Source organism: Anarhichas minor, unplaced genomic scaffold (assembly GCF_050575085.1).
Source record: "Anarhichas minor isolate MPS153535 unplaced genomic scaffold, ASM5057508v1 ptg000094l, whole genome shotgun sequence".
NCBI classification, from domain to species: Eukaryota; Metazoa; Chordata; class Actinopteri; order Perciformes; family Anarhichadidae; genus Anarhichas; species Anarhichas minor.
Window position 1 is genome coordinate 586772 of NW_027466540.1, and position 14110 is coordinate 600881.

At 40.0% G+C, this 14110-nt stretch overlaps 2 protein-coding genes across 2 annotated transcripts; both read right to left on the bottom strand.

Moving 5' to 3' along the window:
- Positions 1–1376: 1376 nt before the first annotated feature.
- qrfp (pyroglutamylated RFamide peptide) lies at positions 1377–3740 on the bottom strand. Its single transcript, XM_076082401.1, has 2 exons — positions 3660–3740; positions 1377–2413 (listed from the first exon to the last, which is right to left on the bottom strand). The coding sequence occupies exon 2, from the start codon at positions 2411–2413 to the stop codon at positions 1868–1870; it is 546 nt and encodes a 181-aa protein (XP_075938516.1). The 5' UTR covers positions 3660–3740; the 3' UTR covers positions 1377–1867.
- A 2711-nt stretch (positions 3741–6451) lies between these two features.
- Positions 6452–11006, bottom strand: LOC142939155 (LIM/homeobox protein Awh-like). Its single transcript, XM_076082366.1, has 6 exons — positions 10869–11006; positions 9814–10016; positions 9609–9717; positions 8636–8774; positions 7665–7897; positions 6452–6835 (listed from the first exon to the last, which is right to left on the bottom strand). Exons 1-6 carry the CDS (start codon positions 11004–11006, stop codon positions 6452–6454), a joined length of 1206 nt encoding a protein of 401 aa, XP_075938481.1.
- Between the last annotated feature and the right edge of the window lie 3104 nt (positions 11007–14110).

Consider the following 14110-nt stretch of genomic DNA (forward strand, 5'->3'; position numbering starts at 1 on the left):
AGGGAAATGTTGTGCTTTTTGCTTCATTCCATTTATTTAAAGAGTTATAGTTACTTTTAATTTAAGAGTTTATAAAGAAAGCATGTGATCGACCTGTCCGCTGTCACACTCAGCCACATTAACATAAATATTCTGGTTGTTTGTAGATTCATGGTTTTAAAAAAGGACAAAACTTATTTTTGAATAAAAAATGAGGAAAATAAACTCTCCGCAGACGTCTGAGAGCGACGGGTGCGCGTGCACTGCTGTTGTTGTTCTGCGAAAATCATCCAATCAGATAATTCAGAACAGGTTGCTAGGCAGACTACATTACAGCAGGTTGTCAGACAGCACAGGAAGGATCATCTTACCAATGAAGTACATTTACTCAGGTACAATACACAAGTTTAGTATTTTACTTGACTATTTATATTTTGTGATACTTTATACTTATACTCCACTACATGTTGGAAGACAGTATTTTACTTTTTATTTCTTTTATTTCATTTTACTTCTTTGTTTACTTACTTTGCTGAGCCAGATGACATTATTTAAAAATACTAATCAACTGATACATTATGAAGTGTTATTATGGATTAATCTACTCAGAAGTATAAAATAAACTCATATCAGTAATCTCCACTGTGACCAGCTGCAATATTAAAGTGATGAACACATTACAGTGTGGAGGGTTTGGCGACATCTAGCGGTGAGGTTGCAGGTTGCAGCTACTGTGTGACCCGCCCTCCTTCCTCTTGTGTAGATATAAACAGCTCATTCTAAGGCAACAGAAACACGAATATTCTGATTTCAGATGATGAAACAGTAGAGAAAACATACTCAATAGACTCCATAAATGCTACACACTGTTCCTTTTATGCATTCATAATTTAAATCCAATCATATATTTATAACATTATTCTGAAATTGGCCATTCTGTAAAACGAGTTTGATGTGATTTAATTGAGAATATCACAAAACAAAAGTATGTGCCGCACCTCTCAGTAAGATCATAACAATGAATCATTATTAAATTGTTTGTGACGTGTTTTCCTGTTTCATTGTTTCCGTATATATTTTATTTAGTTTACGTACTTGATGTCTTTGTTAAACATAACCGTGACCGCTACACGCTAACAAATGACATGAATAGCCTAAAATAGCAACAATATAAAATATTGTTATACATTTATGTTATACATACATTTTAAATATATATACATATTTTTTTTTTTCAATGCAAAAAACATTTAGTAAAGTAACTAAAGCTGTCAGATAAATACAGTTGAGTAAAAGTTACCATGTGTTATGTATAAGTACCTCATCATGAGCAAATGTACTTGCACCACTAGTCTGAACTCTTTATTTATTTCCAACAAAGTAACACCAGAGAATACTTCCAATATATCTATTTGTCTTTATTCATGTACATATCTTATCACAGACGTTAGACTTTGGATTCAACAGAAGTACTTTGACATTTACGTTGACTTTTGCTGCCGTGTCCTCAAACACAGAAGAAGAAAAACACTGCGAGGAAGATTTTCCATCGCAGTGTTCAATCCCGTTTACTGCCAGTCGTGCATTTAAATGTAATGCTTTTTGTTGTAGTATAGCTTAGTTTTGTTCTTCTTCTGTTGAATATTTCCTCTAACTTAAGTGCAACCTGCCATAAACCTTTTTATTCTTCAAGGCAGTGATCCACTGGGCAACATTTCCAGCAACGTTTGGTTGCCATGAATCATTTAAAGACGTGTCGTCGTTGCCTAGAAAATTGCCGAGTGTATCACTGCCCTCATATTTGGAAAAGAAGCCCGTTAACTGAATCATCTCCTCTTTCCTCACCCGTTAAAAACCCCTCCCTCATCAGTCTGTTCCCCCTCCTCCTTCAATCCATCCATCCCCTGTCGGTCCATCTTTTCCTCCCAAAGCGGAAACCGGTGCCTCCTTTCTCCCGGCTGATGGCCTGGAGGCCTCCAGCGATGGAGGTCAGCGCCTCGTTCCTCTTCCCTCCGTCCTCCCCTTCTCCTCCCTCCTGATAGTTCATGCTCTCCAGAGAGAGACCCACGGGGAAGGGCGATAGCGGCTGAACCACCAGGTCTCCTCTCTGGGCTCTCAGCAGGGCCTTTTCCTCCCAGGACCCGCCCTCCTCCTTCTCCTCCCCAGGCCTCAGCATCCAGTCGTCATCCAGAGCATCCCGGAGGTGCAGCAGGGCGGAGTCCAGCAGGGCAGAGTCCAGCAGAGTGGAGTCCAGCAGGGCGGAGTCCAGCTGGGCGGAGTCCAGCAGGGCGGAGTCTAGCTGGGCTCCGTCCGCCGGGGGCAGCAGGGAGGTGGGTGATCGGGGGTATGATGTGACGGTCCGGGGGACGAGGCAGAGGAGGGCGAGGGAGAGGAGGGTGAGCTTAGCGGCACCGAGACGGAAAGAAAGTCTCATCTGGAAACAAAGAGACGCATTTTATCATAAGAGTTATTTTGATTATAGTGATTCACACACAGCGCAGATAAAGAACCTGAAGGCAACAGGACCAGATTTTGGCGATCTGATTTCCGGTTTGTAGTCCGAGTGGTGTTGACCAATCACGTTCGAGCATTCTTTGGTAGAATGCAAGTAAAAGGTCTGTTACCTGCATTCAACATGACTGTAGTCTGGTATGAATGTCAGGATTGAGTACATAAAGTATCTATTTATCTATCTATCTATCCATCCATCCATCCATCTATCACTCCAAACATCAAGCGCTATAGTCCAAGAAGAGCACGTCATTTAAATTGTGGCACACATCATTTTGTCATAATATTAATGACTGACAAGAGTACAAAACTCAACATGGACAAGAGAAAAAGTTAGCGAGGACAAACATCAACTCATCACCTCCATTAAAACCAGTTTAAGATGTTATTGAGCAGCAGGAGGAACGAGTCCATCGTGTGTTCATGTTTTAAAGCGTCTGTCGTCTGAGGATGATTCAGCTTTTCATTTGGTTTAAATATCGGCTCATAAACTGAAACAGTCCGGTCTCACATCTCAACGAGTGAATCGGACTGAAAACAACGAGCAGCGCACGGAAGAGGAAGTGTGATATTCGAGTGATATCTTGTGAAAAAGTAACTCCTCATTTATTGTGCGTTTACCTACGAAATTCTAGCAGCACGTGTCACCCTCCGCTCGCTACATGAATACAGTCTTTTCAAAATAAACTTCTGTGTTCACAGGAAGCTAATATGTTAAGTTCAGGCAACACAACTACTTAGTTTAGTTTTAGGAAAAGATCATGAAATACTGAGTTAGGTTGCATATTTTGAATTAAACTGAAACACTTTGTACTAAATTTCACTGAAATCATTTTTTTTTAGCTAAAAACCAGCTAAATGACAAACATCATAACATCTGTTGTGATGAGTAACTAATAATAATCATTCCCTCAAGTAACAATAAGTGCTCTTTCTTTCAATCCAGTGTGTTTTCACCTCGGATATGCTAACTGAATAAGTTCAGAACTAAATAGAAAATAAACCTTTTTGACATTTTACTTGGTTGTGTAACACACAAATATTCTGCAAGAAACATTTTGTCAAAAGTGTAAAATAAAGACATAAAACTGAAGAAGCCTGGAGAATAAAGTTACTTATATCTGTTAGCACCAACGAAGAAGAAGAGGGTAGAAAGTCACATTTCTTACCTTGTGTCGAGCTCTAACTTGTTGTATCTGATCTCACGTTCGTCGCCTCTAAACCTTTTTAAAACCCGCCCTCCTTCCACCGGTCACAAGGCTGCCGTCTCCTCATTGGTCGCAAGGCTGCCGTCTCCTCATTGGTCGCAAGGCTGCCGTCTCCTCATTGGTCGCAAGGCTGCCGTCTCCTCATTGGTCACAAGGCTGCCGTCTCCTCATTGGTCGCTCGCCGCTCATGACGCACGTTGGCCGTATAACCTTCATTCTTTCAGCCGAGAAACGTCCGGGGTCCACTTCATCGCCGGGGGTCCAGAGTGTCGTCGTAATTAACCGCCTCTTGATTGGGGAGCCAATTCACAAAAGAAGGAAGCAGCCAATTCATTAAGAAGACGAGGGCGGCTTCCTTTGTCGCCCGTGAAGGTCGTCTCCCTGTGAAAACACAAACACACCTGAAAGAATGTGATTCACAACCTCAAAGCCCAACAACGCTTTTCACCCTTTAGTTTGTCACCAATTAGATGACAAAAGGATCTGCAGAGTTGCATCTGTAACGATTTCTAACTAACAGAGTTCAGTGTTGGGAGAAATATTTAAATCGTTTACTTAAGAGAAAGTAGCAACAAAAGTATTCCATGACAAGTAAAAGTACTGCATTAATGATGTCACAGAACCTTTAGCAACAAAAAGTACTCAAGTCGAGACATTTCAGAAAACTTGTAATACAATAAATAATCATCTTAATGTGAGTAATGAACTGGTGAAGTTTCATGGTGATATCTATTAGTACATTTGTTTACCCTATTCACCTGCAAGTATCAAAAGTGTTGCATTTATTTGTATTATTGTGTATAACTGGATTGTTATTATTGATGTATTAATATGAACTTTAACATTGTCGTGTAAAGGTTGAGCTCGCGTCGTAAACGTCTGGTAGTTTAACCTGTAACAATGGATCATATTTAACAAACTGATGTTTTGTTCATGAAATCTTAATTTGAAAAGCAACACGGCTACAAAATAAAAGTAGTGAAGTAAAATGTAACATAAAATGGAAAGTACATGTACCTCAAATTTGTAAAGTACTTAAAGTAGTTACACTCTATCAATCCACAAACTCATTATTATATTTAAAGGAAAACTCTAGTTAATCACTTTACTTATTACTCTTATTTTGGTAGTTTCAAAGTACGAGCAGTAAGATGATCAGAAACGTAGTAAATAATGTAGTAAACTGTAGTTTCAGAGTAACTTTACTGTCTGGTTTCCTGTTTTCTCTCCGTAATTAAGATAAGAATTCATTAATCCGTTGATTACTTTGTATATTAAAGCAGCCCTGTGGATGTTTCTCACCACTAGGGGCGCTACTGAGCAACGTTTTCACAAACGGATTGTAGATTTCGTTACTTTGAAGCAATTTGCATTAGAAAGTGCCATATAAATCACACTTTGTCATAAAAATTTACTTTATCCTGTTTGATGTATATTATAATATAATTCAAAATTTGCCATATATTCTATGTTATAACGCTACAATATTAAAAATGATCATTCGAGCTGCAAAACGACTTAAATTATGTACTTTTATGTACTTTTAATTACGTATATTTTCAAAATAAACTTCTGTCTTCACAGGAAACAAATTTGTTTACGCAGCAAAACTACTTAGTTTTTGGAAAAGATTGTGGTTTGAGTTAAAATAATAAAATATATTTTTTAAGAATCAGAATCAGAACCGTTTATTGCCATGGTATGTTGAACATACAAGGAATTTGACATGAAGGGAGGTGCATAACATTTAACAACAATCAAAAACAATCAACAGTGCAAAGTAGAAACATATTAAAATTTACAGAAAAATATAAAATAAAGTGAAATAATAATAATATGAAATACCTTTAAAATGAGAGGAAACACATTTGTTAAGACATCAAAGATCCACAAAATGCATTTCGGAGGGAAACACTGAACGTAAACTTAGTTTGTTTACAAGAAAACACAACAGAGAATCTTTAACTTTGATATAAAACGATGTAAAAATATTACAAAATCTTGTGAAGTTCAAAATAAAAGTTCTGATGAACAAAAATTCAGTTTTCAAAGACAAAAAAAGCTTAAAATTCTCTCTCCTGAGATGCTTAAGAAATGACTTCAGTGATTAACTGATTATGTAAATAGCGGCACATCATCAATCAATCAATCAATTAACCAGCTAATCGTTACTTGTGAAGGTTGAGCCACAGCTTGTGGAGCACAAAGAGAAAACTCGGAGGAAGAAAAAGTGTGAAACCTGTTGATGGTTTATTCACAGAAACAAACAGGAAGCAGAAGAGAATCTTAAATATTTAAATAGATGAACAAAGTGTTCGTTGGTGGAAAAATGCATGAACATACAAAACAAGTTGTACACAATTTAAGAAACAATTAATTCATTCTGGACTTTTGTAAAACAGTTTGGAAAAAAAGCAACTTTCAAGGTCCACAAACCATTTTCCTGAGCTTTCAGCTACAGCTCATGGACTTCTTCAGGGTCATCATGTGACCATGACAGTGATGGAGGAGAAGTATTCAGCTCCTTTGCTGATGTAAAAGTACTAATACCACATTGTGAAAATACTCCACTACAAATAAAAATGCTGCATTTAAAAACCGTACTTAGGTAAAAGTGTGTAATCAGCTGAAGTACTGAAATAAAAAAACAAATTCCTGATTTCCTGTTGTTTCACATTAAAAGTTTCAACTACAATCTTTCACGATACTCTTACTTTGAAAATCTGTGGAGGTTGTGTATACGGACCTCTGGACTAGCAGTAATGTGGTCTAAAAGCACAATGAGGATCAGCCTCTCCTCCTCCTGCCTCCTGAAAGTCCTCGTAGGCCTCCAGGGAGGACATGCACCCCGGTGCACTCTGGGAATCGTAGTCCGGGAAGAAGGCGGGGTTTTGCGGCCGAAGCTCCAGGCCGACGGCCGGACTCCCCGGCGGCTCGCAGAGCGGCGCGGTGAGCAGAGAGAGCTGGAGCTGGTCGATGGTGCTGGAGGAGGAGGAGGAGGAGAAGGCCTGTGATTGGTCCGCTGGGGAGTCGGTCGCCGTGGTTACGCCTCCAGAGGGAGCAGAAGGCGAGTTGACCTGAGAGTCGTCCGTGGTGACGGAGCGCCTCAGTTTGGCTCGAGCGTTTTGAAACCACACCTGAGGGAGAGAGAGAGTGTGTGCGTGTTAATGTGTGTGTGTATGTTTGTAAGTGTGTGTGTGTGTGTGTGTGTTTGTAAGTGTGCGTGTGTGTGTCGACAGGTAAAAAATATGTTAGTGAAAGAAGAACATAAAGAAATTTAATGAGGTACAAAATGTCTGTAAATGCCACAGTTTTCTCACAATGTAGATTTTATATAACATTATATATATATATAAATATATATACATTTATGTATATATTTATTTATACATACATATACATTTAAGATATACAAAATATTTGAAGGTATTTTCCCACTTTGGACTTTGATGGTAGCACAACAATTTCCCTCAGGATAAATAACGTTTGATTCTATCTTATTCTAGTAATCTCTACAACTTCTGTAAAATAAAACTAAACAGGTCGTCTAAAGGGGAGAACACCTGTGTGAACCAGGCGGCAACCTCCGGTTCAGCCGAGTGAAGCCGCTGCTTCATGTGTTAAAGCTGCATTCTCTCTAGTGTCCACCAGGGGGCGACTCCTCTGGTTGTATAGAAGTCTATGAGAAAATGACTCTACTTCTCTCTTGATTTATTACCTCAGTAAACATTGTAAACATGAGTTTATGGTCTCAATCTCTAGTTTCAAGTCTTCTTCAATACAGCATGATGTTCATTTAGTACATTATGGTCCATTTAGAGTCAAACAGACCATAAAGCAGGGGATGCTTTAGGGCGGGGCTACACGGTGATTGACAGGTCTCTACCAGAGACGTACACGGCGTCTCTACGTCACTCCTCCTCAGTCCAGATATAGTCATTCTACGACATTCTAAGTGTTTCGTACCTGCAGGACTCTCTTGGGGAGGCCGGTCTTGTGCGAGAGGCAGTTCCAGTCTTTGCCGTCTGGGTTGTGCTTCTGGGCGAAATACGACTCCAGCGCTCTGAGCTGCTCGCTGCGGAAACACGTCCTGATTCGCTTCGTCCGCCTGCGGGTCCGCCCACCCGCCGCCCTGTCGTCCAATCGTGGCTCAGGACTGCTGACAGACTCCTCCCCTTCACCTGAGACCTGATTTTGAGCTGTTTTATGCAGAGTTTTGTTTGATAGATTAGAGAATATGAAACAGATCTTATTGTTTTTCAGCCTCTTTGTACAGTTTGATGTTTCCTGCTGCTGCTAGGAACACTGAGACTGAGCCAGACGGCCAAAACAACTTTTAAAAATAATAATATGTAATATATCATATGACAGAAGTGTGTTTTCAGCATGTTGAATATTTATTTCACCCATAACAGCCATAAAAAGCAAAACATTGCAAAGACTTTCTCAGCCACTTCTCACTTGTTTCATCAAATCAAATCATTTTTACCAACAAATGAATGTTGTGTTCATGCCTTTGTGTCTGTGTGAACGTATGATGAGAAAAGGGACGTTAAAAAAAAGAGATCCCAGAATTTTATCATCACCTTTGAATCATTTATGCATTTATTGTATTTGTGCTTTTTTTCTTTATTGAATTCATATATGCATTCATTTATTTCTTTATTCCAGAATTAATTTCTTCTATTATATAGTCTTCAATGCATTTATTTACTTTTGTATTCATTTTTTCTTTAATGTATTTATTTACTTTTGTATTTATTTATTATTTGTTTATTTAATTGTTTTAAACAGATTTATGTATTTATGTGTTTATTGATAAAAAAATGTGACGTCCATTTTCTGGTGAACACAGTCAGACACACACACACACACACACACACACACACACACACACACACACACACACACACACACACACACACACACACTCTCACCTTCTCTCAGACTCGGGTTGGGCATTAGATCGCGTGGAAGAGGGACGCTTCCGTCCTCGCCGTGGTAGTGGGACTGACAGTAGAGGCTCTGGCCCTGAATGCAGTAAAGGTTCCCAGGAGTCAACGTCACATCACACTCCTGAAAAACAAGATGGAACGATATTTAAACGGAGGGAAATTGTTGTAGTACAATGTAGGAATGACCATAAAATTTAGTGTTGATTCTGTCTCCCCCTGTGGACTAAAGTGGTAGTGTCTCTGAGCACCAGACTCTCTTTAGAAAACCTCTCATTTTACTGCAGCAGGGTCTGACAGTCTGCCCCTCTCAGTCCTGGTTCTCCCGTGCCTCCCTTCCCTCCAGCGGGTCCAGCAATACGTCCTGGGTCTCCAGCAGCGTGGTGTCGGCGTTGACTCCCAGAGAGGAGAAGCTCTGCTCCTGGAGGAGGAGGAGGAGGAGGAGGAGGAGACGCTGCTGCTGCTGCCGGGAGCTGAGCTCTCCTCCTCCCTCCGGAGCTCCGACTGCAGGTCCAAGGCTGCAGAGAAGCCGGATCTGGGTCTGTCCACGGTGGACCGGTGTCTGCTGGAGGATCTGGGTCTGTCCACGGTGGACCGGTCTCTGCTGGAGGATCTGAGTCTGTCTACGGTGGACCGGTCTCTGCTGGTGGATCTGGGTCTGTCTACGGTGGACCGGTCTCTGCTGGAGTCTGAGCTGAAGGAGGTTCTGGTGAACCTGCATGATTTCATCTGGTTTCACCAGAATCCGACCCGGTGGCTTCGATGACGAGCATCAAGAATAACTCTATAGAAACAGACCATCTTCTCTCTGATGGTCTCTTTACTGATGGAGGTCTGATAGAGGATCAGGACTAGACTGAGACTGGTTCAGGACCCGTTAACAGTTCCTCACTGTCACTTTAATAACGACTATTCAAAATGTGTCTTTATGTTCCTTTAAATGTTGAAACTAAACTACCTGGCAGGAGAAGCAGTGAGGATGGAAGGTCAGCTCCCCGGACCTCATGACCAAAGCGGAGGCTGGGATTGGCTGGAAGCAGCGAACGCACTGACCGCCTCCAAACATCCTGAGGGCAAGGGGGAGGAGTCAAAAAAAAGCACGTCAGCAGATATCAACCGGCGCTGCTGAGGACACTTCAAGAGCGCGAAGTGTTCCTGCTGACCTGCAGTAGTCCTGCTGGCAGTAGATGTTCCCGTCCCTCCAGTACAGCGACGGGTGCGTCTGCAGCTCGCAGTGACACTGGCTGCAGCGGAGGCAGGGGGCGTGCCACACGCTGCCCGCGGCCAATAGGAAGAAGCGGTCGCACACCTGCTCGGCGCAGCCAGCACACGTCATTGGCTCCTGGATGGACACGGCTGTCGGAGTCTGGGACAGATTCATGATTATTCTATCGGTGGATAAAACACTGGAGTGGAGTCTTAAAGCTCAGGAAAAAGAGAGTTTGTGGACCTTCAAAGTTGTTTCAAGAATTAGCTTAATATTTCTCAAATTTTGTACAACTTGTTTCACCAACAACAAGCACTTTGTTCATCTCTTAAAATCAGAAGACTGATTTAAGATTCCTCTCTGCTTCCTGTTTGATACAGTTCTTTCTTGTGAATAAACCATCAAAGGGTTTTGCTGGCTGGCGTTCTTCGTAGAGATACGTGGTTCTCACAGGTCAGAGACAAACATACGATGATGTAATAGAATATGATGCGCTGATCAGGATATAAAGGAGTTAACATGCAACAAGCACGTTAACCCTCTGAACACAAAGCAGTTTCGGGGACGTTTGTTCTGTCACATGTTTTAATATATAAAAATATGCTCTTCTCTGGAAACAACGACATCGTGAGTAGAACTCAAACATGTCTTTAGTGCAGAATAACACAGTTATGATGACATAAATAAAGTTGAATTTCTTTGATAATATATTTTAGGAAAATTGGAAAACAATAGAATCTATATATCAAAACAATGTTCAAAGTTTCTACAAGTGTTACCAATGTTAGGGAAAGTAAATCCAGGCTCCACGTGTTTTTAAATGAGAATGTAGAATAAAATGTTTTTGGTGAAATATCACAAATTTTAAGCTTCGATTTGGTTGCTTTGGTGATTGTTTGAAGAAAAACAGCACTTTTACTTGAACTACTTTAAGCATATATTTAGCTGATACTACTTCTATACTTTTACTTGTAGTGGAGTACTTTCACATTGTGTTGTTAGTACTTTTACTTCCTCCACCACTGTCATGCTCACATCGTCTGCAGCAGCACCGTCCTCCGGCTCCGCCCCCTCCGCCTCGTCACCACGGTCACCGAGGTCACCGCCGTACAGCAGGTCCTCCAGGACTCGGTCGTCTGGTGACATCATGATTGTCCTGAGAAGGTTGATAATCATCAGTCCACTTGATAATCACAGAGCGCTATAAACAGACGCAGTTAATGTCCCTGTAATAAACAACAACACTCTCTGTCTGTGAGCTTAATTAATTATGCTCTTTTTTCATGTTTAGTTACATAAATATATATATATATTTACAATTGTATTTAAAAGATATTTTGTGGTGTTTCCTCTCAGCTCTGTGAAGCTCCTTAAACTGGCTCGTTGCTAAAATGTGGTGATTAAACACAACAGTATATTAAATGTGCCATCAGGTAAGAAAACATAAATATCTGACATACAGCTTCTGTAGAATCCTCAAAGAAACGTTTAATCTTTCCTTTAAGACATTCTGAAGTATTTTATTTTATACGACTTTAAATTGTTTGTTTGGATCCTTTTAAACATGTTCGTGTGTGACACGTATTGTGCCAATAAAGTTTATTTGGATTATAAACGGGAAAGAGTTTCATGAGAAAATAACGATTCTAAAGTATTTATTTTAGGAGCATTTTAATTTTAACAGAGAAACTAGCACTATATATAACTACAGTATATATATATATATATATATATATATATATATATATATATATATATATATATATATATATATATATATATATATATAACTATATAGTTAATTACATAGGGTAAGTGTTGTTTACCTAATATTATAAAAAGAGTGTTTTGTTTCATTTAACTCTGAAATAAAACACAGATTTTCTATATTATTCATTCATTTTTAATAATGTCAACGGCATTATTTACAAAATTTGTTTTAGTGTCAAAGAAAAAACAATCTTTTTTGTTATAAAACCAAATTTATCTCGTTAATTCACTTAAAAAAGACGAGTTTATAATAAAGAATAACAATTAGAATAACAGCACAAATAAGAATATCAAATATACAAATTCATAAATCATAAATATGATTAATATATTGTGAAATTATTCAGTACATACAAATTTCAATGTAGATTATATACCAGCTGAGATTTTGATGATTGATCAATTCATTGTTCTGTTTAATTGTTTTTACAAGAATACCAAAACTCTTCATCAGCCTCTATTTTGTTAACATATATTATTATGAACTGAATATTTTTGGATTTTGGACTGTTTAAACAAAATAAGACATTTAAAGATGGACTAAACTGTGAGGAGCAATTTCCACCATTTTTTGTGAGAACGTAAGTCAATAAAGAGTGAAATCGTCTCTCCAGTGAGGAGGAGACGAGTAACATCGTACCTGGTTTCTGGTTGAGAGGCTCCTGGTTGGTTTCCACTGAGCGCGCTCCGTACGAACCCTTCAAGCGACGCCTGAAGATCTCACCTGTGTCTCTCCTCAACGTCTCCTTTATTGTCTTGATCGTTGGCAGATTTGTCGACCTCTCGCTCCTCCGGGTGTCTCCTGAACCTCCTGTCTTGTGGTTTCAGGATCAGTTTCCAGTCTTCCCTGGAAAGTGCTGACCTGAGATCTGCCTCCACCCTCGTCCCTCGACCAATCACAGTCACCTGAACACTGACAGCGGGACCGGCAGCACCTGGGCCTCCCGCCTGGCAGGCCCGTCCCAGGTGACATCCCAGCTCACACCTGTAAACAAACAAGAGAGCAGGTAAAGACTGATGTGATTGGCCGCCCGGTGAGCAGATGGGTGGGGTGGGGAGGCTGCACCCCGGGGACCAATTAAATAAAACAAAAGGGTGTTTAGAAGGACGTCTGGGATCTGCACTCGAGCATGAAAAGACAACGGCAGGAACTCCACTTTCCCCTCCATCACCTGCTGCGTTTGGACCAAACTGGTTTCTTCCTCCTGTTTAACATCATTCACAGATACATCAGATTAAATCTAAAACAGGTTCAATGAAGGTACCGAGTAGAACAAATGGTCCTGATTATTCACTAAATAACCCATTGAAGTGGGTCACACAGCGTTAATGTAACAAATCAACAACACACAGCAGTGATGTGTTCTGAGGATTAAAAACACTGTTTAACAACAGTTCATCTGATCTAAAGGGAACTCAAAGAACCTGAATGTTAATTTGATATTTTAATTGGGGACGAATGTTTGGTGGGAGAACAGGTGAGAGAAGAGAAGAGATGAATGTCAGGTGAGAGAACATGGGAGAGAACATGGGAGAGAAAGGTCAGGAGAGACAACAGCTGAGACAACCGGTGAGAGAACCGGTAAGAGAACAGCTGAGAGAAGAGGAGAGATGAATGTCAGGTGAGAGAACATGGGAGAGAACGGTCAGGAGAGACAACAGCTGAGACAACAGGCGAGAGAACCGGTGAGAGAACCGGTGAGAGAACAGGTGAGAGAACAGGTGAGAGAACATATATATATATAAAGAATACAGTGGCGGCTGGTGGAACATGTTCTCGGTAGGGCTGTGCCACATCCCAGAAGGATTTAATGCAAAAACATTAAGGTATCAAACACGTATTGCTACTTTACAGTTAAATATTTAACCTTTATTCCAACATGAAAAAAAGCAGAAAATAACACTTTGACAAACACGTCAGGACATCTTATTATAGTCTCAGTATAATATAATAATATATATATCATATAATAATATTCAGTATAATATAAAACACACACACACACACACACACACACACACATATATATAATGATGTATTTATAACTATATATCATGTCTCAGCAGGTGCTTCATGTCCCTCACTCCCTAACTGTCCGTGCTGGATCTGTCCCCGTTGTTTTAAAAAGCTAAATAAGTTATTAGCATGACGTCATCCAGCTAGCCAAACCTGTCTGGTGTTCAGCTGGTGGAGAAGCTTCATGTGCTGCTTCCCTTTCCTGCTAGTCTGCTGTCTGGTTGTGAGGTCAGGCTGATCTGATATCAGCTCTTTGGCCTGAAGGTTCTCCTCAAAGTTCTCCTCTCAAACGGGTCTTGATCGCTTCCTTCTTCTTCCACCATTGCTGAAGTGACTGAATATATATATATATTTATATGTATATTTATATATAAAGATAATAAATGTCCTCAGTACTTTTCTCCCTCAGCATGTACTGAGTATTTTCAGTATTTTATCCTCTGATCAACAAAAGCAATTATGCAGC

Coding starts and splice junctions, on each gene's coding strand:
- qrfp (XM_076082401.1), bottom strand. CDS start 2,413: ATGAGACTTTCTTTCCGTCTCGGTGCCGCTAAGCTCACCCTCCTCTCC.
- LOC142939155 (XM_076082366.1), bottom strand. CDS start 11,006: ATGATGTCACCAGACGACCGAGTCCTGGAGGACCTGCTGTACGGCGGT. Junction 9,718..9,813: donor TGCCAGCAGGACTACTGCAG/GTCAGCAGGAAC, acceptor CCTTGCCCTCAG/GATGTTTGGAGGCGGTCAGT. Junction 6,836..7,664: donor TCCCCAAGAGAGTCCTGCAG/GTACGAAACACT, acceptor TCTCTCCCTCAG/GTGTGGTTTCAAAACGCTCG.